This window comes from Haemaphysalis longicornis, unplaced genomic scaffold, assembly GCF_048455015.1.
Source record: "Haemaphysalis longicornis isolate Haplotype H1 unplaced genomic scaffold, Haemaphysalis longicornis Haplotype H1 scaffold_1, whole genome shotgun sequence".
NCBI classification, from domain to species: domain Eukaryota; kingdom Metazoa; phylum Arthropoda; class Arachnida; order Ixodida; family Ixodidae; genus Haemaphysalis; species Haemaphysalis longicornis.
In genome coordinates, this window is record NW_027526203.1 from 323276369 (window position 1) to 323301848 (window position 25480).

A 25480-nucleotide genomic window follows, 5' to 3' on the forward strand; every position below is an offset into this window, starting at 1 on the left:
CGCAGTGCGCCCGGCACAAACCGTATCTCTGTGTCTTCGCCGCAGTGCCTAGTAGCTCTGTAAATAGTGCAAATACCACTATTATAATCTCGTCTACTTCGTGTCATTCCTTCGTGACGGTAAATGAGATTATAGTAACTGTATTTACGCTATTGACAGAGCTTCTAGGCACTGCAGCGGAGACAACAGCTGACCGGAATAGTTACTTCTTACCCGGTTGAAACACTTTTAAACGAAAACAAGCTATCCCTCTATTTTCTGAACAACAACAACAAAAAACCAACGTAACTTCTATTGTAATCTTTGCCAACATTCTTTCGCCAGCTCGCCAATGGAAAACGAACTCTTCCATGTCTCTCAACGAAGGATTACTGCTCACTGCCAGCACGTCTAAATTTGCAGAACTTTCTTCGGCTGCACCGTTAGCGCTTGATTTGGCTCTCTGTGCAGACGAGGTCTGTGCAACAATCTACATGTTTCGGCGTGACAATTTCTTTCTATTTGCCGGCGGTTTGGATAGGTAAGGAAGCAGGTTTGGAAGTATTTTCGGGATGGCTCCTTCGACGAGGCTCGATCCACTTTCCTCACTCAATTTCTACTTTTTCACTGTTAATGAAGTGCGTGTAGCTCTTTTCTATGTCGTCAGGGTAAAAATTCACGCCACACGCGCGATTTGGCTAAGAGGTTTCGGTCGAGACACACATTGGCACGGTACCATGCATCTATACGAAGGCCGAAGTAACTTGAAGTGCGAGAAAAGCGCCTTTGCGTTTGGTTTCCCCTGTAACCGCCCGTGCAACCGGGGACATAACACGCCGGCATGGTGCTCGCCTAACCATCTACAGCTGGAGCGCGCACGCACGCACGCACGCGCACGCAAGCACGCACGCACGGAGACGCTAGCCGCACAACGGCAGGTGTATCCCTCAGAACGTGCTCACCTCAGCCACCCAGTGCTCCGCGCGGGAGCCGGGTGCGACTGCAGCGCCATCAATGCGGCTTGGTGCGGCGGCGCCGGGAAACACTTCGAAGTTTTACAACTGACCTTGGTTCTATAAACGTTGGCCCACCCTACCTTGTTGGACAAGCCCCCATTCATAGCAACACTCCAAAAAAATTTCCAAATTCGCCCGGCGAGCCACGCCGGCACTCGCCGCTGTGCACGGGCACCAGTGAAGGCCACGGGGAGAAACGCATTCTAAAAGGCCAGCCATGCCGACTGACGCCACGCCGGCCAACATGGCCGCACCCAGGGCGCCGCACTGTAAACGTTCTATAGCACCACGAAAGAGCTATGGCAAGCAAACAAAGCACCAGACGTACTCCACACTTCTTCCCTGCTCTGTGCTGTTCCGCGACTTTTTGTTCAGCTGTGTTCCGACCTTGTTTGTGCTCCTGGAGAGCGGTGTATGATGGGCTGGTACGGGAGCTACACAGTTGGTTTTAAACTGAAGGTGGTGGAGCATGCGTCGAAGCATGGAAACCGCACGGCTGGGCAGCACTTCAGTGTTGACCAAGTGCGTGTACGCTACTGCCGAAAACAAGAGGTTTGGGTGATGAACGGGGATCGCCGTGTGTTTTGTGGGCCCAAAGAAGGGAAGTTTCCAGGTGTGGGAAAAGAAGTTTTGGAGTGCCTTGACAGCACAGAAGACGATACGCCGTGGGCCGACGGCAAATGTGAAACGGCAAGCGACTTTAGTAAGGAGAACAGCTCCATGGCGAGTAGGGGCCCACTAGCAAGTTGTGAATAAAAAAGAAATTTCATTACATAATTACCTATGCCTTTTACTAGAAAGGTAAGGTTCTGCAGCGCTTAATCTTTATTGTATGAAATTTCAACTTTTAAAAATCTCTTGCAGCTTTTTTCCCCATACTAAACTCTCCCCCCAAATTCCTGCCAAATTTTCTGAAGAAAAAAAAAAGTGGGTACATTACGCGAGTAAATAAGTTTCTTTTTCTTTTCGAAAAATGAAGACCAATGAACAAGATGCTCAATCGCTCAAATGCCATGATACAGACACAAACCTCAATTGGCAGTAAAGCCAGTAATGATGATGCGGTTTAAAATCTGTTTCTAGCATTGCATTCTAACTCACCCACTGCACAAGTAATTGCGTATTTGAAATTAGGACAAAAAGCTAAGTGATGCTGTGAAGTTGCACTAAATTCTATCCCCAAATAAAAAGAGTACACCCTTAATGCATCATGTCTGAGCCCTGTTTAGGTATATGGAGCATTAAAATAGTTCCTTCCTGGCTAACACATACCTACTAATGCTCAATGTGTCACACACTAAAAGGATTTTCCAATACTGCAAGCTTTTCTGCTCTTTAGCAAGGCCCAGACGCCATGTGAAGTTTTGCCAGACATCCCTCATTACTATAAACACGTCTCACTTGTATGTTGAACACATTTTCATTACGATATCCATCTGTACGGTTTGACCATGGAGGTCGTCGCACTGCGGGCTTCCCTTACGACACAGACGTGGAGACGTCGGCTGTAACCCTCTGGAGGGGCCGCTAACAATTACGCCGCCTCGATGCGCGGCGCTTACGGAAACGAAAAGGGTCATGTCTGGCGTGGGACAAAAAAGAGCGGCTTTCTTTGACAAGGTGGGTGGCGACCACCATGTATGAACGTTCTCCGAACATACTTTGCTCGGTCGGAGAGTATGGTACCCGGCCTTGCTGTTCCTTGTTTTCTTCTACTTTCCCTTTCCCTCACTGAGGGTAGGTATTTATGTTGAGCACAGCGAGAGGAAGGGGTCTTTTGCCATCGAACTTGCTGCAGGTCATGGGTAGAGTCCCGCGGCGCCGGCTAGACCCCAGCAAGCTTCTAAGCCCCACTGCAGGCTACTTCTGCTCCCTTGTATATGCCCTGTAAATATTCCTGTACACAAACTGTACATAGCCTGGATATCAGAGTCTGCCTCGTCCCTCACGGCGACACGAGACACTTCAGCGCATTCCTGGATAAGGAGAAGTCCTGAAATTTACTGCATCTTTCATTAGCAACTACACAGACACAGGAATTTTGGGAGCACAATGTGAATGCAAGCTAAAATTCTGCCCACGCACAAACTCACTCCAACATGTGGATGAACACGACAAGCCTTTTTGCGAAGTGCGCACATTGCACTGATCACGTTGTGCGGGCTGCCTTGCAGTGGCAACCGAAAAGGGTCATGCGTTGTACCACGGTTTGATAACTGTACATATCTAAAAACATTGGCTACATATTGCATGTTTAGCTCATTTACCATGAAGCTGGTCCACTGCATGAAGCAACAGCATGCTGAAGCTGTACTCACAAAAATTAAACTGAGGCTCAACGCCCCAAAGCAACACTAGGCAATGAGGAATGCCGTGGTGAAGGGTTAGGGCTTGATTTTTCTCACTGGGGGAATTCTTTAATGTGTGCCAATGCCTTGTGTGCATGGGTGTGTGGTTTTTTTTAATCATTACCAGAAATACAGCCCTCTGCAGCAGAGGAAAAACCTGCGTCTCATGAGTACCGCTACAACGCCTCAGCCACTCCACCACCACAGGGAGCTGTAGTGAAGGCTTGACTATAGCTTGAATGCAGCAAGGAAGAGGGAAAAATGCTCACTCACGTCGGCAAGGGAGCCATCGTTGGCAGCATCGACAAGGACCTGAAGGAGGCCAGCCAGCTCTGCTCCGGAGATGGGCTTACCTGGAAAATCAAAGCAAGGCTGTAAGCAATCACATCATGGGTACAAATGCCCCTTATTATATGCACGCTGCACAGACGTTCCAGCGGATACAACAACCACAGACACGCTGGAACACAGCAAGCTGTTATCTTTTGTTTTGCACACTTCTCCCCACTAGCAACGTGCGCGCACGCACACAGGCACACACAGTATACTACCATTTAGGTGAAGCTCATTCTTGGACAAAGTGGAGGGGGGGGGGAAGAAAAGAAAAAATGGTTGCTTGTATTAGATGAAGCACCAAAAACACCTGCTTCATTAAGGCAAACTTATGATAAGTCGAATCGCCTTACAGAGCCAGCAGTGAGTCGATCATAAACAAGGGGCAGCAAAGTGCAGAGAATATGTGGTCAGTTACAGGCCAACTGCAGTAAAACTTCCCACTTCCCACTGGTCCAATGTTTTCTGAATTGGCTGTAGGTACCACTCAGGCAACAGGGGCATGATTAGTGCCTCTGTGAGATGCCAAATCGGTCAATGACAAACGTCTAAAATAGCTTCGTAGCAGACAACACTGCACCTGACAGCATAGCACACAAGACGCCATGCAGCAGGTCCAGTCTGCTGGCAGGCCAGGCCGGCCAATCAGACTCGCTTGCACTGCTCACTCGGCCAGCTGCTACGCCACTTCCGCCTGGCTGAAACAATTGCCCTTTTCTCCATTTTGGTTTCAAAATCACTGATTTTTGCTGGTTGCTTGTGGTGCACTGGCACATACATCGGGCGTCATATTTTGTATAACTTCCAGTCGTTTTTCAAGAGATGTGAATTTTTGCTGCAGTTGGTCTTTCATGCCATCGGCACATCATCCCAGCAACAATCCAAGGTGCACACAGTGAAGATGGGAAAGCTGCCAAGGCTAGTTGTGCACGTTCAATGCACAAGTGGGTAAGAGGGTAGCGTAGGGTGATTTGCGTCGACCACTAACATTGACAGCAGTGCATGGTGCAAACAAAATTCTGGGTGTTCCGTCAAATTCTTTTGTGCTCTTGCAAAACAGGTGCCACACAATACTACGAAGACTGCAAAGGAACCTTGAAGGATTGTGAAGAGTGTCTCAGCTGCGCAGACCACAGTAGGTATTGGTGAGTAAGTGCAAGAAGTCGCATTAATTTTATTTCTGACACCTTTGATTTCATCCTAGCAATCATGCACGTGTGCATGCATGTGTAAAGAACCCCAGCAGGTGCCTAAGCTACAGCCCACAGGGGTTGAAACATTGATGGAAGCAGTCAGCTTTGACATCTACTCATATAGTATAAATCCTGTAGTCCTGCAGCGGATATGTATCACACAGCAGATAGCACAAACCACACAGATATGATCAGAAGCAACAAATGTTCCTTTTGTCAATAAATGTAGCCTGTGATTTACTTTTAAGTTTTATTACAAGAGCTAGAAACTGAGATTTTTCAAGGAAAGTTTATACATCGAGTGTGCAAAAGGCTCTGAATTTACACCTATTAGCCAATCTCTTTACATGCTGTTTTTCTGGGAATGCCATGTTGAAAGAAATAAAGGTGTGGCTGGGTTCAACAAGGCCATTGACTAAAGTCAGTGGCCAAAATTGAGCAAAGTTGTTAAAAACTTTGTCCTGGAATTCTGTTTAATTAAGATTGCGTTCAGTTTGACCAATACTGAGAAACCCATTTTCCAAGTATTTCATGATTCCGTGGTAGGGAAGTAAAGGAAACAAATTCATGATCACTAACAGCGCACACAGACTAAGGACAAAGGCAAAGAAGGCGACGGGACGAGCGCTGAGGAAACAAGTGTCGCTAATGAGCTAGCGTCACCTGGAAATGGCTACTGGCCCCATGAAAATGCTACAGAACGTTACAAGCAACAGCCACTGTTTGGGTGCTGTTGTGAGTAGGTCAGGAAGCCTGCAACAAGCACTACATTCTAAGGTGCTTAATGCAGAGCGACTTCCCCGGGGGGAGGTACGGCCAAACATGGCTGCAGAGCTCCGACACCTCTCTGTGTCACACCGTAGAGAAACTGCGTTTTTTAGTTCCTATGCACAGATTTAGCATAGCGCATTTAAACACACAGGCAATGCAAGCCATATTAGTGTCGAGTACATACCATAGCGAGATGAAACAAATGAATGAACAAACATTAATTTTTTTAAATGCGGAGCATTTCTTAGGCTCGTGATGTAACTCCTCGATGTTGTCGGCGCCGTCCACACGCTCACAGCGCATGCGCGTCGTGTTGAGGCGCAGGTGCGCGTCTCTCCCCTGTACCCTCCTTGCTCTCAACAACAGCTGCGGCGGTGCGGGGGAAGCGCATCTGTGCGCGCATGCATCGTAGCTACCTGTGCGCTGCGTCGCGCTCAACAGTAACGGCAGCAGGGCGTGTACATGTGATAACGGCGTGGTGGATGCGCGTCTCTCCCCCGTACTCCTCTCCCTCGAACGCGGGCGGTGTATATAAGCGGCGGAGCGCGTGTTCGGAATTCAGTCAAGGGCGTCTTTGCTTGGCTTTCGCTTGACTTGACGCTTTGCTTGACGGCAACAAGCAATAAAGACAGACTTTAACTTTACACTCCTTGCCTTCGCTTCTCCTTCATTCAATAAATAAGAATAATAGATGAAATAACAATTAAGCATTCCCAAACCATACCCAATTACGCAACATTCACGCGATACCCCCACCACTCTGCGACGCATTTACTCAAGTTCCCCCCGTGGGAAGATGCGGGCGGGTTTTTTCTTCTCTATCTCCTCTACTAAACACTTTACCCCATTCCATCTATGACCCAGTTTTCTTTTCTTTTTTTAACCCGTGAAGGATAAGACACACCTACGTATGATGTTCAAGGCCTTCTGACTGCCTTTTAAACAAGTCCTTGCTCCATAAGCAGCGTGCCACTGCATTCAAAAAGCATGATGTGAAATGTCAGCAGTGCACCGACACTATTGACTTGCTCCGGTTCTGTGTATTATAACGCTGTGAAAACATTGACGGCACCATTTTTGTGCGGTGGGAGTGCCATGAATCTGTAACACTTTTCCACACTTTGCACGCAGCACGTCTTGCACAGAAGCGCCCCTTTTGACCCAGGCAAACGAGGCAGCAGAGTGAATCTTGCGGTGTGCTCTTGCGTGGACCACGGTGACTCAGCCACTGCACTCCACTCAAAGTATATGCTAACTCATATATGTTAACTCATACGACACATATTCTGACCCATCTTATTCAATGTATTCACCCAGTTCTTGTACCGTTTCTTAAAAAGTTTACTGAAATATTGTTGCAGGTAATACAAATGGGACTGGAAATCCACATTAGTTTTCTATACCCAAAATATTCTGTAAAAAAATTTCAGCCACAGTGCCAAAAACCTGCCTTCCCAATTTCCATTCCCAGATAAAGTGAACAGAAGGCCATCAAACCTGAGTAAAAAAAATTAGCAGTGGCTTAGCTCGGCTATGTAAGGATATACGTAGCGTGAGCTAAGGTTCAGCTGGTTATTCTTAGGTTTCCTGGTTTTCTCGGATTAGCTGATTATCATGCTTACTGCTGCTGAAATTATTTCCAATCGAATCCAATCCAATCCAGCTTAATCCAATCCAATCCAGCCACGGCGGCAGCGCCGGCTCCGGCCCGCCAGCTGTGCGCTGTGAGGCATCACTGCTCCTCGCGCATGCGCAGCACGGCTCTCCAGGAGCCACGCGAAGCTGCTCAACCTCGGCCAGCGTAGCTCACACTATAAAAAATGAAGGAAGCTCCCACTAACGCATAAGACTTGAAGAAAGCAAAGCTGTACGCAAGCTTCACGACCATCACGAAGGTTTAAGTCAATGATTGCAGCCGATTTGCTCCTTCTTCGCTGTCACAACGACCTTTACTCCATCACTGTTGCAAGAAGTGCGAGCTTCTTTAATTGTTTTCAAATTAATAAGTGTAGGACATCACCTTGGAGGGGTGTACACTATGACGTGCCTTTCTCATTCCAAGCAAGTGTTGCCACGATTACGGCGAACGCTGGGGTTTCTTTGGGCAATCTTGGCCAATATCCCTAAGTCGGTATGCTTGGCTTGACAAACGTGCGCCGGGGACGCTGGGCAGTTGCTGTGAGGCATGCACACACAAGCGTGTGGCATTTTCTTGGTTTATTTAACTGCCCAGCGGCCGCCGCAATCTTGGCCAATCTCCCTCAAGTGGGTACGCTTGGCATGACAAACATGCGCCGCAGACGCTGGGCGGTCGCCACAAGGCACGCATACACGAGCACTCGGCATTTTCTTGGTTTGTTTAACTGCCGGGCGGTCGCCGCAATCTTGGCCAATCTCCCTCAAGTGGGTAAGCTTGGCATGACAAACATGCACCGCAGACACTGGGCGGTCGCCGTGAGGCACGCATACACGAGCACTCGGCATTTTCTTGGTTTCTTTAACTGCCGGGCGGTCGCCGCAATCTTGGCCAATCTCCCTCAAGTGGGTACGCTTGGCATGACAAACATGCGCCGCAGACGCTGGGCGGTCGCCACGAGGCACACATACACGAGCACTCGGCATTTTCTTGGTTTCTTTAACTGCCGGGCGGTCGCCGCAATCTTGGCCAATCTCCCTCAAGTGGGTACGCTTGGCATGACAAACATGCACCGCAGACACTGGGCGGTCGCCGTGAGGCACGCATACACGAGCACTCGGCATTTTCTTGGTTTCTTTAACTGCCGGGCGGTCGCTTGCAATCTTGGCCAATCTCCCTCAAGTGGGTACGCTTGGCATGACAAACATGCACCGCAGACACTGGGCGGTCGCCGTGAGGCACGCATACACGAGCACTCGGCATTTTCTTGGTTTCTTTAACTGCCGGGCGGTCGCTTGCAATCTTGGCCAATCTCCCTCAAGTGGGTACGCTTGGCATGACAAACATGCACCGCAGACACTGGGCGGTCGCCGTGAGGCACGCATACACGAGCACTCGGCATTTTCTTGGTTTCTTTAACTGCTGGGCAGTTGCCGCAATCTAGGCCAATCTCCAAAAGTGGGTATGCTTGGCTTGACAAACGTGCGCAGGGGACGCTGGGCAGTCGCCGCAAGGCCCACGCTTGACAATTTCTTGGTATTTTTAACTGTGGACACAAAAAATCGCAATTTGCTAAACAGCTTCGCTGTTAATTGGTGCCCCATCAGGAAAGCTGCAGCTTTAGAAGTTTTTCATAAGCACCGGTGAATGCTCTCGGGAGTGCACAGATAAGTAACTGGCTGCATGTTCACTTGACAGTGCACCCACAGCGACTGCTCACAAATCAACTTTGGTGGAGTGCATCAACCCCACATTTTTTTGCCAGTACAGTCGAACCTCGTTATAACGAAGTAGTATCGGGACAGCAAATTAGTTCGTCATATCGGATATTCGTTGTAACGGTAGAGGTAAAAATCGGCTGTAACAAATCGACAATCTGGCTCGCGCAAAAATACTTGATACAAAAATGCATTTTTTAGGCTTCCAACCCACTATAAACAAGGCAACCCTTACCTTTCTCCATGTTGCATTTCAAGCTGAATGAGCTGGAACATGAGTACATGAAATTACAACAAAACAAGGTTCATTTGACAAAACAGGCCTGCGTGTTTGTTTATTTGATGAAAGATGTGATCTTCATCTGGTGGCTACTCACAGCACTGAGCAGGATGGAGTTTTCCACAGTGTCCACGACCAAAGGGCCTTTATACTCGTGCAGTTTCGGATGCCGCAGGGTTTTTCCAAACAGCTTCTCAGCCTCCAAGTCAAATATTTCTTCGTTATACCCGATATCACGCGCGGCTCACGTTTTCGGTTTCGTTATAAAAGAGTAGGAACGCGTGACCAACCAAAGATCGTATTTACTTCGCTATAGCCGATAATTCGCTATATCAGTGTTCGTTATAACAAGGTTCAACTGCAGTTGCCAAGGGGTGGTACTCGCACTACAAGCTGGCAACAGCTTCCACATTACTCAGAATTTCCAGCTGTGAGACACTGCTCTAAGAACTAGTGACGTGGGTAACGAACAGACCCCATACCGTTCTTGGTTTTTGGCACCAATGTGTCGTAGAGCTTCTTCGATAGTGCATTGCGTTCTTGAATGTATTCTTCGGTCAAGTCTTCTTCTGAGGCCTGCATACCCAAAGGACCAACATCAGCAAAAACATTCACAGATCCTTCAGCAAACAATCACAGGCAGAATAAGAAAAACTAGTAAGCTTTTTGTTGGGTGCCTTCTCAGGTAAACAGAATTTCATAGGTAAACAGAATTTCATTGACTGAATTATGACTGGAATTATAGCCTACAGAAAAAAAAAAAGAAACCGAAAATTCATGAAAAAATGTGCATTGTGTAATGTTATCAACTACTGAGTGCACAGTTCATAACTAGGGAGATTTAGAAATGTTTAGCAAACAGACACATATGAACCAAATGTTCCGAGTCCATGGGATACAAGAATGAAATGCTGGTAAAACTAGAAATGGGGCAAAATATTGGCTCAGGCCTCGGGCCAAACACACTTAAACGTTTTAGACCTTTGTGGCTACTGGGCATGCTGCTTCTAAACACGTGAGCAGTGACACTTTAAAAACGGCAAAGCAGGCTTTTCCACGCATTGGCAATTTCACCGTGGTGGCTCCTGGGGTACTCAAAATGAGCCTTAAAGATGAAACTAGAAAGCTTAGATAAGTAGCATGCAACTTTGAGGAGGTTCCAAACCTTCAATTAAAAAGGGGGACAGCTTTGACATTTTTTGGCAAGAAAAAAAAAAACTTATTGATAGTGGGGCTTTACACGTCGAAGCTGCACCTTGGCTACGAGGCGTGCCGTAGTGGAGGGCTCCCGATTAATTTTGACCACCTAGGATTTTATAACGTGCGCCAAAATCTCAACACACGGGCAGTTTTGCTCTTTGCCTCCCCCTGAAAAGCAGCCACCGCGGCCGGGAATTGAACCTGTGTCTCAAACAGAAAACTGGCACTTGAACGTTCAATGCGCAGACTACACGAAGACGAAAGAAAGACGACGACTTTCATCCTCGTGTAGTCTGCGCATTGAACATTCAAGTATGATTTATCAACTCGCCCAAACCTATATTAAGTGGCACTTAAAAGGTAAGAGTGTAACACTGGTGCATGTTGGCTGAATACCACAACCAGAGGTATTTTACCGGATGGCGAGCATGTTTAACATTGGCAAAACATATTCATAGACAGGCACTTTCGGAAGAAAGCAGCCACACAAAGCTGGAAGTACGAACTGGCAAATGCTTGCTCGCAGCAAGCGAACGGCACTACTCCTTGGGAACAAGTGATTGTCCAGACCCACTGACACGCAGAGGCCGTAACCATACTAGCAGGGAAATCTGAAGGTAGCATTTCGCTCATATGTGTGTAAATATCGTATACTGGCACACCCATGTGTACGAAGAGGAGAAAAGTGATTCACCTGAGACAGGTCAGTCAGAAGGGGCCGCTTGACAGCAGGTATAAAAAGTGTGTGGCATTCCAATGACTTGAAAAGGTCTGAAAATATTTGTGACTCCGCATCAGGGAGTAAGCAGATAAGTTAGTGGCCAAAGAAACATTTCTAAATGATAGCTTATTCGCTTGTCATAAGGAAACAGTATTGTATTACTGTTTGTAACAAGATGCCTTAAGTCACGAGTACATCCTAACGTAATACAGTGAACACAGAAAACAGATTACTAGGTGAGTCATCAATATAGTTGAAATGTAGTCCCACAGACAGCGAGGCAATTTTTCTTTCTTCATATATGTCGTGCAAGAGCTACCACCCAGAAGAATCCTCCAACAACACAAACGAGCAGTTTTCTAGAACACAGGTGCTTAATTACGGTGGTTTGGAGGCCCTGGTGAGTTAGTGAGGGAGGGGATATGTGTGGCCTACAAGAGAAAATGAGCAGTGCACAACAACAGACGACAAAGCCTGGACAAACAAGAGTTACCCACCTAGAAGGCTGATTTTGTAGTCCTCACTCTCCCTGACGTGTGCCTCCATTAGCCGGTGAAGCCACTGGGTGGGAGTCTCATTGTTCACAGTTGTTTGCACAAAATCCTGAACAACCTGTTTATCAAAAGGGAGAGAGATAAAATAAATAAAAACGGCTCAGAGCTTATAACCAAGTTCAAAAGTGATATGGCAAGCCCCATCCTTGGCAGAGGAAATGGTACAACAGATAACAGGCTGATATGTTCTCAATTCCACAGCTGTTATTTTGTTTTCAAAGGGTCACCTTTACAGAGAGAGAGTGAGAGTGCGCATGCATGTGCGCGTGTTTAGAAAAAAAAAAAGAAAACAATGTTTGATGTAGCTGACCAACTGCCCCGCAGCTGTAAGTGAAGATCCTATGAGCATTGTGCTGCATAATAAAAAGGATGCCAAACACGCACCCAGAGCAACGGAGGGAAGCTCAGCAGGTCATGGACAAAGTCGTCTCCCTTCCACTTCGCCTGGGACAGCTGTGACCTCAAGGCAAAAAGCTGTCCAGAGAGGATTAAAAGGCAGGAAATCATGTGACAGGCAGCAAGTGCAAAAAGGTTGAACTTTCCACAAATTCTAAACAAACCCAAACATACACACTTCAACGCTTCTTGCACAGAAGAGTGAAGATATGAATCCATGCGCAGCTGCAACACAACTGAACATGACAACAAGGCAAACTCCGCTGAGTGCCCTAAGCAATACCTGCATAAGGCCTTGACTTCAATAGGCAGCAGTATGCAAACATTGTGCTCCAGTGCCTGAATCACTCATTTTAGTATGCCACTTCAGCACAAGCATGATGAATATGATCTGGCCTATATGGAGTATGAACACTATTATTATGATGCTAAAACGCAATAACCAAGTAGTTTCTCAAGGCCTTGCCTAAATTCTAGGCGTCTAGGTTTTTTTCTTCTCAACACATTCACACAACGTGCGCTGCATTGTAAAGTAAATGTTTTGCTCTCAGACCCTTTTTCGCTGGGGGAGCTAATGCAACGCCCACTGTGACAAGCTCGGCTAGAGTGCGCTGGTGGCCAGCTTTTCCTACCAATAGCAACACCTGCCTAAAACTGCTAGTGGGCTCTCACAGGGGGCAGCACTGGCTTTTCCTTTCCATGTATGCTAGTGGACACAAAAAGCCCCCTCTGGAATCACGCTTGCAAAACACCGAAGGCCACGTGAGGCAGCTGCTGACTGGAACCCGCCATTCACCCATTCATTGGCTTTCGATCTGTTTCCCCAACCACGGATCTTAGTACTGGCTCCACTGAAGTCTCTCTCTCTCTCTCACTTTACTCCGTTACTTGCTCGGCCTTGGTGTTTCTGAGGAGTGTGTTGTCGGTGGCCCACACTGCCTTGAGGCTCGTTCTTTTTTGACCCGACATCTCTCCTTTAGTCGGCCTCTCATTCTCCCCCTTCGCATCATGCAGCTAAATCCTCACTACCACCTACACCAAATTTTCCTTCCAATGTCCACGACCATCAAAGCCCAGCAGATGCAGTCATTCCAAGTCCAATCTCTCATCACTCCGCACTGCCACATCAGCATCCTTATTTGGGCTCTTTACCTCCCCTATGTATGTTCGACTCCTCCAATGGATGCACTTTGGTTACAGGTTGCACTGCTGGCCTTGCCCCTGTCCTGTACTACCACTGAAAAATGCGATGCTAACAAAAAAAAAAAATGTGAATAGACACGATTCAATGCTTCCTTCATTGAAGGTCAAAGAGTGGCAGGACACAATTAAAGGCACGAACACTTTCACCACTCTACATACATAAATGCGCCGGGGCCATGCTTTTATTGACTTCCTGAAACCAAAACCCGCATTTTTTATGTTCAGGTGCATATTTTCCTGTTTATGTTTCATTTCAACTGGTAGCACACTAATCTTTCAAGCTTGACCGGAACCTTCCAAGAACTCCTTTACAGTCCTGAAGTGTTCTGTTGTAGAGCACTCAAAGGGGCCGTGAGGACAAAATACATCTTTGTTTAATTTAAAAGAACTAGGCATAAGTACCTCACTCAGCTCCATTCCAGCATTGGAAGACGTATTTTAACTGAAAAAAAAAAAAATGAAAGAGGCGTTGAAAAACTTTCAAATTTTGTGCTATAGTACAAGTTATGGGCGGGAGTGATGTCGTATTGGTCACCACTAAAAACAATTTTCAGGGTGCTAGCTACACATTAGCTTTACTAACTACACAAACAGAACCAGAGGCCCCACTACAATCGTCCAGTCAAGTGTTTCAGCGATGGATTAGTTCGGCAGTTAATAATAGCACAAACAAGGTTCTGTGACATCATAGAAAAGTTGCCAGAAAGTGGCTAGGGAGTCTCCACTGCTTCACGTTTTTTTTAATAGCTGCATTATTTTTTTTGAAGTTTACGATAAAATTGGTGCTGTCATCGGGATAAAGCAGTCTTTCTAATGAACCAACTCGTATTTTGTCTTCATGGCCCCTTTAATCCTGCCTGGGTTCTGGTTGTGACTTTTCTCCAAGTGTCCTGGTTCTCTTGAACATTGCAACAAGAATTTGAAGTGGGTAGTCAATCTGCGTCCTGTGTTCTCCATTCTGGCATATGATAAATAGCTTTCTTTCTTGTTAAAGAAAGAGTGTGATATGACAAGTTCTAAAGCAGTTATTAAGTTCACCTTTTCTGTTTCTCTGTTTTTCACTATATCCCCATCCTCCACATACTCTCTCTCAAATTATCCCTTTCAATGTGTTCATCCAGGTTCACCACAGTGATTACTCATCCTGCAAATCTAGCATTAAGTTCCCGCAGAGCGAAAAGCATCTTTCTCTTTGCTGCTTGTTTCAATGTATGGGGCCTATAAAGTAGAAAGTCATGTCAACTTCCAGCTTAAGCCCTAGTATTTTGTCATTGTAGTGGTAGACTTCAATGATACAATCTTGAGCTTGCTTCAAGAGGACCACCCAAACTGAATTTCTTCCATCCCTGTGAGCACTACTATAGATGATCCTGGTCTTTTTCCTCCTGCTTGCTGGAGTATTATTTCTTCATTGTCTTTTATATGTTGACAGATACTATTACTTTATTGGGCCCCCCTTCATCTATCTTTCAGCTTGACAAGCACCGACAGAATGCACAATTATTGGTAAAAAAAGGGGGAGGGGGACCATTTTGTACAATGTACCACCAGCATATCCCCTTCAGCGGCGGTGTGTACAATTGTACACATCAAATTTGGCACGACGATAAGCGAGCGCCTTTGGTAAAATGGAATGGTACCTCACGTGTGCATTGCCGCATGCCTTCCGAGTGAACAACTACTGCCATTTAGTGTTTTCGCACCCAAACTGACGATGGACGCCTCCAGCTCTTATGAAATGGCACGCGAGTCCATTGCAACTCTTTTTGTTTGTACAGGTGTATAACAGTGGCGTTGCTAGGTAAACTTGCACCCGGGGCCCAGAAATTTTGTCACCCCCTCACATATACAAAACAATTATTAATAATAAAACTAGTGTTATTGTTATTATTAATAATATTAATATCTCCCACTGTTACGATATTAAGGCTGGTTCACACTTGCGACTGGAGCTACCAAAAGCGATTTCTGTCGCTCTTGTCGCTCGGCATCGCTCTCGTCGCGCGGCAACAGCAATTGGGCTCGACAAATTTTGTATCTTTCATTTAGATACCAATATTAAAAAAACCTTTCCACAGATACTGAATGCGTGGGCTTCGAAATGTCAATGCAAGCATGCATAATATGCAACATGCGATGCGAAATGAAGCCACAGGATAATTGATGTGTAGTTATTTATTATAAATAACTGGCAACATATCAGAATAGTAAGCAGAAAGATAAGAAGCCGTGTGTTATTTAGGCAAACTAAATCATAATAGCTACACGAGCTTGGTTTAGGGAAACCCAGGGGCCGACTCGAATGCCGATCTCGAATACACAACACCGACCTTTTCAGTGAATTAGGCATCGATAAAAATCCTAACAGTAAGGAGCATCGTGGTGCGTCGCTCGTGAGCATGAAAACACCGTTAGCAGCCGAGAAAGAAGTGGCCAAGAGCTACTTGCGGCAGCACAGGGTGTAATGCGCCAAACCAAAGTGGGGTAGGAGAAAAATGAAGGCTGATACGCGGCAGCGTGAGAGCACCACATGTTACAGTCTATATCAAGTGAATGGATGCTTGCAAGAGCAATGGAATTGTGAGAGTCTCAGGCCTCGTCAGAAAACGACACTAAGGTGGTCGCCAGAGGTGTTCGGAAAGCTTTGCAGCCCGCTGTGCCGACTAAATCGTGCAGACGTCACGCGGGCCCGGAGGAGGGTGGCCAGCAATGATAGGGCTGTTTAAAGGCAACACATGCAAGACAAATAGTCGCTTCATTCAGACCAAATTTACACACCTTAATTAAACAAATGAAGCTCGAAGGACCACAGGCGGAGCCCGGTGAAAAACGCTGGCGGAGAAATAGAAGTTATCCCAGCAAATAAACAAAAGTCGGACTGGCTTCAAAAAAGGCTATTCCCAAATATTGTGCAGGAAAAGTGGTATAAAATGTGAAAGAAAATGACCGCCCCAGAAATTTGGAAAAACTGCCTGCGCCTACCGGTTTGTCATTAGGGCAGCCTCTGTGGCAGCAACTGCATGCTGGAAATTTCTCTAGGTTAGCATTTCAGTACGTTTGAAATAGATATATTGTCAAGTCTCTTTATTTCAATGGTTATTTGGTTATAGAGAATGTAAGCAGATAGAAAGGGGACACTTAGCGGGGAAAGAGACGACTGGCGGTACACGAGTCGTCTACGTGGCCAGTGCACGGCTGGTCTTGTGGATGTTTGTCGGCGACGATGTCGTCGTTTCCTTTTGTACGTCGTAAAAAATATTCCATCCCACATTTTCAAATAAGTTAATCGACATTGGCGTCTCGGGAAAATGAACACAGTATAAAATGTGAGGTTCGGGCTTACCAGTGAAGCAGCCACCAGCCAACGAAGGAAATCCGAATCGGAGGAGGTTATGAAGCGATAAAGAAGGAACTAGTGTCAGATTCGTACGGGCCTGAGTGTATCGGCGCCATACGCTGGCTCACAACCGTTCGGTCGCGCCCATCCCAATATGTTGGTGACAACGATTTCATTAACGTCTTTGTGCAGTCAACTAGCCCAATACGACTTCTAGATGAATCAACCTTTCCCCAGTAGCTGAGGAAATAATATCGCCCTCTCCAGCCAAAAGTAATAACCAAGAACAAGACGCTTGGGAACCAGCTCGATTCCCTCTTCAGGAGGGGTGACTGGGGTCACGTTGTAGCGCCGGTCACTCACGAAGCGCCTCGCTGTGGAGCGCGGTGCCCGTGTGTACGCAAGTGGGAGGGTTCGGAGGGAAGGATTTATGTTCTTCGCATCTTTTCCTCCAGTTGGTCACGCTTCTGGAACGTTTCACCGAAGTCTGTTTTGCGGTCTGATGTTTCGTAGTACTGGGGTTTTGCAGCCGGACGTCGTTGTTGCACTGCATGACTCGTTCCCGTAGATTTTTCCTCTCCCCAATGCATGAGGAGGGGCACTCAGCTCAAATATCTTGTATACGACACCGGGCGTCCTGTCCTTTGTTGCACAGTCATTGACATTTTTTTTCTAGTAATGTTCACAAAGCACTCAGCAGAACGCTTTCACTAGCACAGAAACTGCCCCTCTCGCCCACCTCAACTATCGTGTGGTCCCCCGACCATCTTCCGGGATGGGAGCACTCAGCAGATCGAATGTCTAATGATAGAAAGTGGGTGACGCACCAGGTGTGTGTTTTTGTTATGCAGTTAATTTTGTTGCCCTGTCCTTTTTTTTTACTCATCCTCCACCTTGAAAGATGAACCTACCAAAGCAAAATATTTAGGTCATCAGCTTCAAATATTTCTTTACTTAGAACTCCGGGGGACGCCCACACAAAAACCATGATTAAATGGAGATAAAATGAACACAAGGCTATCCGCTTCATTTATGTGCACAATGCAAATACTCATTTATATTGCTTTTAACTTACAGGAGAATGAAATTATTTTAAAATAAACGTAGATTTGCCTGATTAACAGTTAGGTAAAGAAAAAAAATGCCTACATAACTGTTCGATTTCTTGCATAATTTGTTCGACAAACTACTCGTCCGCTGTTCTTTTAGTTATATTACACAAGGCCTCATGGGATACGCCTCTTCCATATATCGCCATCTTCGTGCAATCACCATGTGCTGGCTGCATCCCTGGGCACGATGAACGAAAGTCAATGACTTAAAAAATATGAGCTATCAACACCCGATTTCAGATCCTTCGCGATTGCTTGGATCACAAATTGGTTGGTTAGTGCAAGCACTGAAGGAATCTGGTGCAACCAAGGGTAATCGCGACTGCCCATTTGTCTCGCCCATTGTTCGACACCTAAGCTCACCCCCCCCCCCTTCCACTTGCGCCCCTCCTCCCAACACAGGCTTAATTTGTACAGTTAGTTCCTCCGCACGAACCTTTATTCATTGCATGTTTCACACTTACTTTACACTTCCTCAAGATTCAATCTTCCCCATTTTTTTTTTTCAAGTCATTTTCACCTTGGTTTTTTTCTGAAAATATGACAAGCGGACCGGTCTCCGACGCGTCACCGTGAAGACTCTAGAAAATGCTCAACATTCACCATGAGCCCGTACACATCTCGTGCACAAAAAAAGCCACGGGGAAAGCCGCCAGGGACACATGACGAAAGTTTCGTTGGCCCAGATGCCTCCCCCCTTCACCCCTACCCTCCCCCAACCCTCCATACTGCTCTCGTCCAGCGCCCCAACAGTGGTCCAGGACGTGATGAAGAAGCTTTGTTAGCCCCGTCGTCCAATTGAAAAACAAGCTCGCTTGCTACACCCTTCCGAGCGTCGCAGTCATTCCGACGGCCTTCCCTCTCCAGGAATCGTTCCTTGTTCGCCTCCGCTCATCCTGCAGACAATTAACTCCTCAAGCCGCGCCCATCCTCGACTACCCCGACATTCCTGGATGCCAAAATTCTACTCACTTTCTTCCATTGTACCAGGAAACAAATTTGAATAGACTGGTGGGGACATAAACTGAACAGGCCAAAGCTGTGGTCTTGTTACAGTCGTCTTCCAGTTTTCGACGTCCGCATTACACATTGTAGGGGCACAAATGGCACCCCCCCACCCTTTACCGAGGGGCTGGTACCTGGGGCCCCCCCCGGCCCCCCCTTAGCAACGCCACTGGTGTATAATAACTTTACAAGAATGTTGTTTATAGCAGCTGAAACGAATGCACGCTTGTCGCACATGAGAAGGTTTTGTGATTTCTTGAAAGGATGGCACTATGCCGCGGAGAAAAAAACGTGTGTACAATTGCACACATGGCCCCTCAACGCTGCAACCAAGCAACCCAGCAGCATGTTGACGTCGATTGCCCACAGGTGATTGCCGAGTACAATCAATTAATGTGTGGTGTAGACAAGCTCAACTTTTTGATGTCGCTCTATCCCCTCCCAGTGAAGGTCACGAAATGGCCAGTGAGAATGATCTCACACTTCATTGGCTTTGCACAGTGCTGCAGCTGGTTGGAATACATTCGCGATGCGAATGCTGATGGACTCCCCCCCAAAAAAATGAAAGACGTCATGGCATTTCAGTCAGACATTGCCCATAGCTTGATTGCAAGCAACTGGGCTGCTCCAACCAAGAGGGGAAGATTAAGCACAACCTCTCCAAAGCCTGTCCAATAATCGCATGTCGAAACACCGTTGCTAACCAATTCTACAAGGTTTAATGGAACGAACCACTGTCCAATTCCCATCAGCGCTAACTTCCCTCAAAGGTGCAGGAACACAGGCTGTGTTTCCAACTCTCGAGTTCGCTGCCGGAAACGCGGATTTTACCTCTGTCTCAGTGCCAAAATGGATTGCTTCTTCAAATTACACATCCAAAAGTAGCGGCGTCAAAGCAATCAAGCTTGGAGGCATTTGAAATGCATTCTTGAACACTAGTGACAAGTGAAGTACCTGAAATAGTTTTTGATTGTGCTAACACCCAGAGGAGCCATGTGTACAAATGTACACATTAAAATTTTTGTTTCTTGGATACATAAACTCGTTTTGATTCATATCACTGAGTTTGGGTTTGTTTTTAGAAGCCATATTTTAAGGAATCACAATTTTCCTACTTATTTATCTTACTTTGCATCTGAAGAAGATACAGCAACAAGGCATGCCTATGAGACCGTAGCCTAGCAGGGCTGCAAAAAGGTGGAAGTACTGCAACTCCCAAGTGCAAAGGTTTTGAATGTGACCACATCACACTCAAAGGCAGCTTAGCTGAAGCCCAGCAGCCGCCAGCCCCCATTGCTGGGGTTGCTTGGAGCAAGCTGTACTTTTCAAAGATAATACGCTTTACACATTATCACAATGGATGTCCTATTTTCAAGGCAGCTAAACTGCCGGCCATGTTCATAATGCAATAACGCCACAGAGGGTTAGGGCTCTGGATAAGTAAACAGCTTGCTGCTCGAAAATAATTAGTACGACCCCATCCACTCTCCCTTGTGACAAACAGCAGGGTAGACTTATACCCTTGTTACACGAGCACATTTAAGGGGGGGACAATGTCTTAGAAAATTTCTTTTAATTTTCGAGTAAACTTTGTGAAACTCGTCCGTCTTGCTGCTTTTCCCCCACTGATTTCAAATATGCCATTATTTTTCAGTTGGTCAACTAGTTCGCAAGATAATTAGAGATAATTAACCATTTTGGTGGAAAAATAGACAAAACAGTGTTGGTCATAAAACTGTAATTTTTGTATTTTCCAATACTATGAACCGTGGTAAATGCAATAAATGAAGAGGCCGTTTGATGCATCGCTTGGAACTAATTTTACAGCTCATTAAACTTTGGCGTTTGAAATCGGTGTCCGAAATGGTTCCTTGCCACTGGTGCCACCAAATCTTAATAGCTGTAAAAGTAGTTCCAAGCGATGCCTCAAAAAAACGCCGTTATGTCATTGCCCTCAAAATAGACTAGAATTTAGCGCGGAAAGGAGCTTCCCAGGTCAGACAACCGAGGCCTTCCGGAACGCGGCGTTTTTCGCTTTAAAACGTTTTATATACATACACGGTACAGCTTCGTCCAGAACACTGAGGATGAGCCCTCAAATCACAGCTGACCTCAAAGCATGGCAGGCAGGTGCGCAATTTAGCCTCAGTGAAATAAGCCACCGAAATATCACAAAACAAAGTGTTACAAAGGAGAGATGGAGGACAACCAAGCACAGGAGGGGCACAGGATGACACTTGTCCCCATGTCCTCCTTCATGAATTCTTTCCTCCGTGCAGAAATTTTTAAGCTTTATTTCATAGTGCCAAGTGCGTCAATTAACAATGCTCTAAAAACACTGAAATTTCAGGTACACAGAAAAAACAGCACAACTGATTACTCACTTGTGTTCGTCTCGCAAGGAGCTCCAAATAGTCTATTTCAGACTGGTCAATGATCTTCACAGAGTTGTAGATCAGATGTGAGCTGATGAGAGTGGCAATGGCAAATATCTTGGCATCGTAGTTCTCAGACACATTTGTGGCTGCAAAACCTGGTGCGCAAAAAAGACACGCAAACTGTCAAAACTGCCTCCCTTCCAGACTGGCAGGCAAAAGCACAGAACAGCATACATACCTTCAGTGTCCAGAAAAATAAGTGAAAGCTGCTTCCCAGATGGTAATGTCATCTTCAAGGGCTAAAAAAGTGTACGGAGAGAAAATAATCAAGCTGGCTTTAATACAGCGGGCACCACACAAAACAGGTAAAAGTGTCCTTTTTAGTCTATAAACATAAATTGAAAGTTAAACTTAAACTTTCATCTGATAAAAATGACCAGACCACACATGAAGCAAAGAGGGAACAAGACCTTAGTAAGTGTTTATGCCTTTAACATTAAGACATGTCCCAACAGCCGAAAAAATTTTGCAGACAGTTTGGCTGAGCCAGCCATGAAATACTGTGCGAAAGCAGCATAAATGCCTGCTTTTAATACGTTTCCCTATAAACCACTGCAAGCAGGTGCTACTCTGTGGATCCGTAACAGCAGCACGATTCAGAGCAAACACAGGATTCAAAATACGTGCACAGATTTCCTGTAAAGCCTTGTCCAATACACCCCACAGGTATGTACTATTCTGCCGGTATGTAACACTTTGCAAGGCTACAACAGCAGCAACTGTCAGATACGTGTCACACTTTAGGAGCTTAGGCCTAATGTTAGGCTTTCAGGCCTTACTATTACAAGCGGTACCTGCAGCTTGAAGTGCAATGAGCACAATGGGTACTTTTCCCAATGGGTACTGGCTGATGACATTGGGACATCAAATAGTAATGTTAGGCCTACATATAACACTCAATGTTTAGCCCAATTTCAGGTAACCTTTGAGTTGATGACATACTTAACCATACCAACTTGTCATCAAGTTGACAAATTGAGTTGAGGTAACGTCATACTCACTGTATGTTGAGCTGTGGGTACGGCTTGACGTTATACCCCAAAATGTGACATGCGGTTTAATATCAGGCAAGCGAATGTCCGCATCACCCCCTCACTCTGCTGTGCATCAACCTTTGCGCAAGCAAGCTGTAAACTGGGAAATCCGGGAGCGTCCCAAATGAGACTTAAAGAATTTTCTGCGAAACAGGAAGAGGTAGGCTAATGCTACTGCTTTCACAGTAAAAGACATCCAAAACCAGTGCTTGGAACTACAGCACCTGTCCCCACATCCAGATCCCCATTGTTTCCGGGCGGACAGAAGGGCCTATGCCGAATCCTTGTGTCTTGCCCATCAGCTGGTTCATGAGGAACGATTTGCCAGAGTGGAACTTCCCTACAACGCCTACAGTGGCGACAGGACCCTTGATCTTGGCAATGGCCTGGAACAGAAGCAGTGCACAACATGGTATACACCTGTGGTGGTTGGTCAGAGGTTATAGACTAGATACAGTGCGATCCAATCAGGTATCAGTTCTTGTTAACAGTGAGTCTCAATGCTGGAGGAGCATTCACACTTTATGGAACAGCTCCTTTGATGCAGAGACACTTCAAATTTGCGCAGAGAAATGTCATCATTGGATCAAGCACGCGAATTCAGCTGTGCTACAAAACTGGAGCACACTGAGAGTTTCCTGTCCAAGTGCCAAGAGTTCATTACTACTACAGAAATGAAGAGTTGTAAATAAAGAAAGGTGGGTATGAGAGGCTAACAGCATAAAATGACACACAAAAGATTAGGCCACACTAATAAAATATCACTGAACCCCCCCCCCTTTTTTTTGCTACACAAACTGTACCTAGACATTTTTTTCCAAACTGGCACCTATAACTAGTCATGAATACCCAAACATAATTAAAACTAATTATCATGAGAGAGGTGTCCCATGAAAGCTGTGAAAAAAGAAAGTAAAGGGCACAGTGGTCAATGCTCAAAACAAATAGTGGACAATATGGCAGCGTGCAGTTACAAAAGGTGAACTGCAAACACAAAATAATGACTACAAACATATATTTTAGTACTCCAAACTCTCAATATGACGTACATCTCGTATGGGCATGCGCCAACCACCCAAATCCCCTCCCTTCCCCCCCTCCGGTGCAGTGGGAGTGTGGGCTGACCAGCTCTCAGCTCGAGGCTCGGGAACACCCGATTCCCAGGCTAGAGCAACAGCAGTCGCTCAGGGCTTTTCAAACTAAGAAGAGGCAATTCACCTTTATTTTATTTTATTTTTGTCAGCTCAATAAACTTTACTTCTCCATTCTATAAAAGTCAAGCAATAGCAGGCTTTAATTACTGGCTATCACCTTTCATGAAATAGCGTAAATTCTCAAACATTTTGTCAAACATCTATTAAGAAAAGCCTTGGCATGTGTGTCACAATCAATTTCTGTGATACCCACTTGTAGGCAACAGCTCAGTATACAGTGCCATTTGCTGAAAACAGAAAAGCTGGTACTAAAATCTGGCACACTGTTACCTCCATCCTCCTCCCTCTTCTGCTCTATAAATGTAAAGGTTTACAGATGCAACCACATTCCCCGAAGACCTTCAATTATCAATGTGGTCACTCACCCCCCGACATAACGTGACTCCCAATTAAATCCCATAATGCAATCGTGCACTGAGACTTTCTCTAAAGTGCGGTCTCAAAGCTAAAATGATGATGATCCCTCAATGGGCACATGCACACCCACAAAGGGGGACTGGCCAGGGCTAAAACATCTACTGTGCTCCAGCAGAAGGCAACACTCAAAATGACTTGTACATCAGAAAAGAACAACCCGAGTCCACCATACTAACCTTTATGTTTTCTTGATGTATGATCAGTCTTCTGTGATCATGACTAGGCTTCACAATTTGCAATGGCTTGTCAGTTGAGGCATAGTTTTGAAGGCCTTGAGGGGAAAATAAATATGATGAGCTGGAAGACTTATCAGGCGAACACGAAGCTTGCTTTATGAAATATTCCTGCATTTTTCATCAAAAGCATCATACAACTCATTAATTCGTCCATAATATATTTTTTCTTAACTTATTGAATAAATAGTAGTAAACAAATCAGCCACGAGTACTCCCGAATACCAGTACTAACACATTTGTCATTGCTTTTCGGTGTATTTACCTACGCTGAAACTGCACAGCCCTCTAAAGGCGGCAAAAACAACTGCAGATTGTCGGGATTACGCAAATGTGCAGTCAAAGCAACCTGCGCCCACTTGTACTAAACGATCACACTTACTTGACAAAGCTGGAGAAAGCAAAAAAATGCAGAGGATTACCGCCACGGGCGGAAGACGAGAGCTTGAACCAAGCGCGTGCGTTGTCCCCATATCAGCAAGTCAGCTGGATACGCTCCTGCCCTGTTTAGGTTGAATCAGTTTCAATACGTACTACATGGAAGTGCGAAATTCTAGCGCGCTAGCATGAGTGCCACATTAAGCTCAGATGTCCCTGGGGATGGAACCATCGCTCACAGGCAGTCGAGCAGCATGCGGGCGTGGCTGGTCAACGTGCATGCTCTCGGCATGGTTTTTCGGGCATTTCGCCATTTCGCGGTCTGTTGGGTCGGCGCCGGCGGTATCGGCAAAACCACCATCATCACCATCGGTATATTATTTACGTTATTTTAGTAGTTCATTGTTAAAGAAGAGTAGGCATCCGAAACAGATGCTTCGAAAGGATAAATAGTATTGCAATAATGAAGAGAAAAACTGCCGAAACCGCCGAAACTGAAAGCGCCCAGAGGGCGACACGGATGATGATGATCAGTGGCTCTCCCTTTGAATCGGTGCATTGGTTGAGAGAGAGAAAATGACATTTATTGAAAATTTCCGGCGGGGAGGCGGGTCAGGCCACGCAGGGCTTCGCCACCCCCTGTCTATGTACTAAGCAGACCCCGAAGCTATGCCTGGGCACCGGTTCAGGCTACTCGGCGAGTCCCCTCCCGAAGGAGGGTCTCCTTTTCGCCTTTGCCGGGCCAGAGCAGCCTCGAGCCGCTGGACTGCCAGCAGTTGCCGCTCGTATTCGGGCGAGCTCACGAGTCCTATATTGTCCGGTGGTAGCTCTTTTGGGCTCCCCACTGCACTGTGTCTTTCACATCCCTACATGATGTGGGCCAGGTCTGCAGTCACCAACGCGCACACACTGCACACTGCACTTTCGTAAGTTCCAGGGCACACGTGGCGCGCGAGCGCTGGAG

The 25480-nt window shown here is 46.2% G+C and overlaps 1 protein-coding gene across 3 annotated transcripts in view; it reads right to left on the reverse strand.

Annotated features, from left to right (window-relative positions):
• Positions 1–24982, reverse strand: part of LOC144151548 (guanylate-binding protein 6-like) — a 76830-nt gene extending 51848 nt beyond the window's left edge. Inside the window, exons 1-10 of one of the 3 annotated variants that reach the window (XR_013318899.1) lie at positions 24521–24982; positions 24082–24176; positions 22499–22660; positions 21419–21479; positions 21187–21335; positions 12134–12223; positions 11693–11807; positions 11169–11245; positions 9757–9850; positions 3617–3696 (exon numbers count right to left, since the gene is read on the reverse strand). Coding sequence is in view for 2 of the 3 variants with exons in the window: in XM_077682649.1 (XP_077538775.1) it covers positions 3617–3696; positions 9757–9850; positions 11169–11245; positions 11693–11807; positions 12134–12223; positions 21187–21335; positions 21419–21479; positions 22499–22660; positions 24082–24176; positions 24521–24611 (1014 nt within the window). In the remaining variant the exon portion in view is untranslated. Of the gene's footprint in view, positions 1–3616; positions 3697–9756; positions 9851–11168; positions 11246–11692; positions 11808–12133; positions 12224–21186; positions 21336–21418; positions 21480–22498; positions 22661–24081; positions 24203–24520 lie in introns of all 3 variants that reach the window. The other 2 variants (XM_077682649.1, XM_077682655.1) reach the window with 2 other exon arrangements.
• Between the last annotated feature and the right edge of the window lie 498 nt (positions 24983–25480).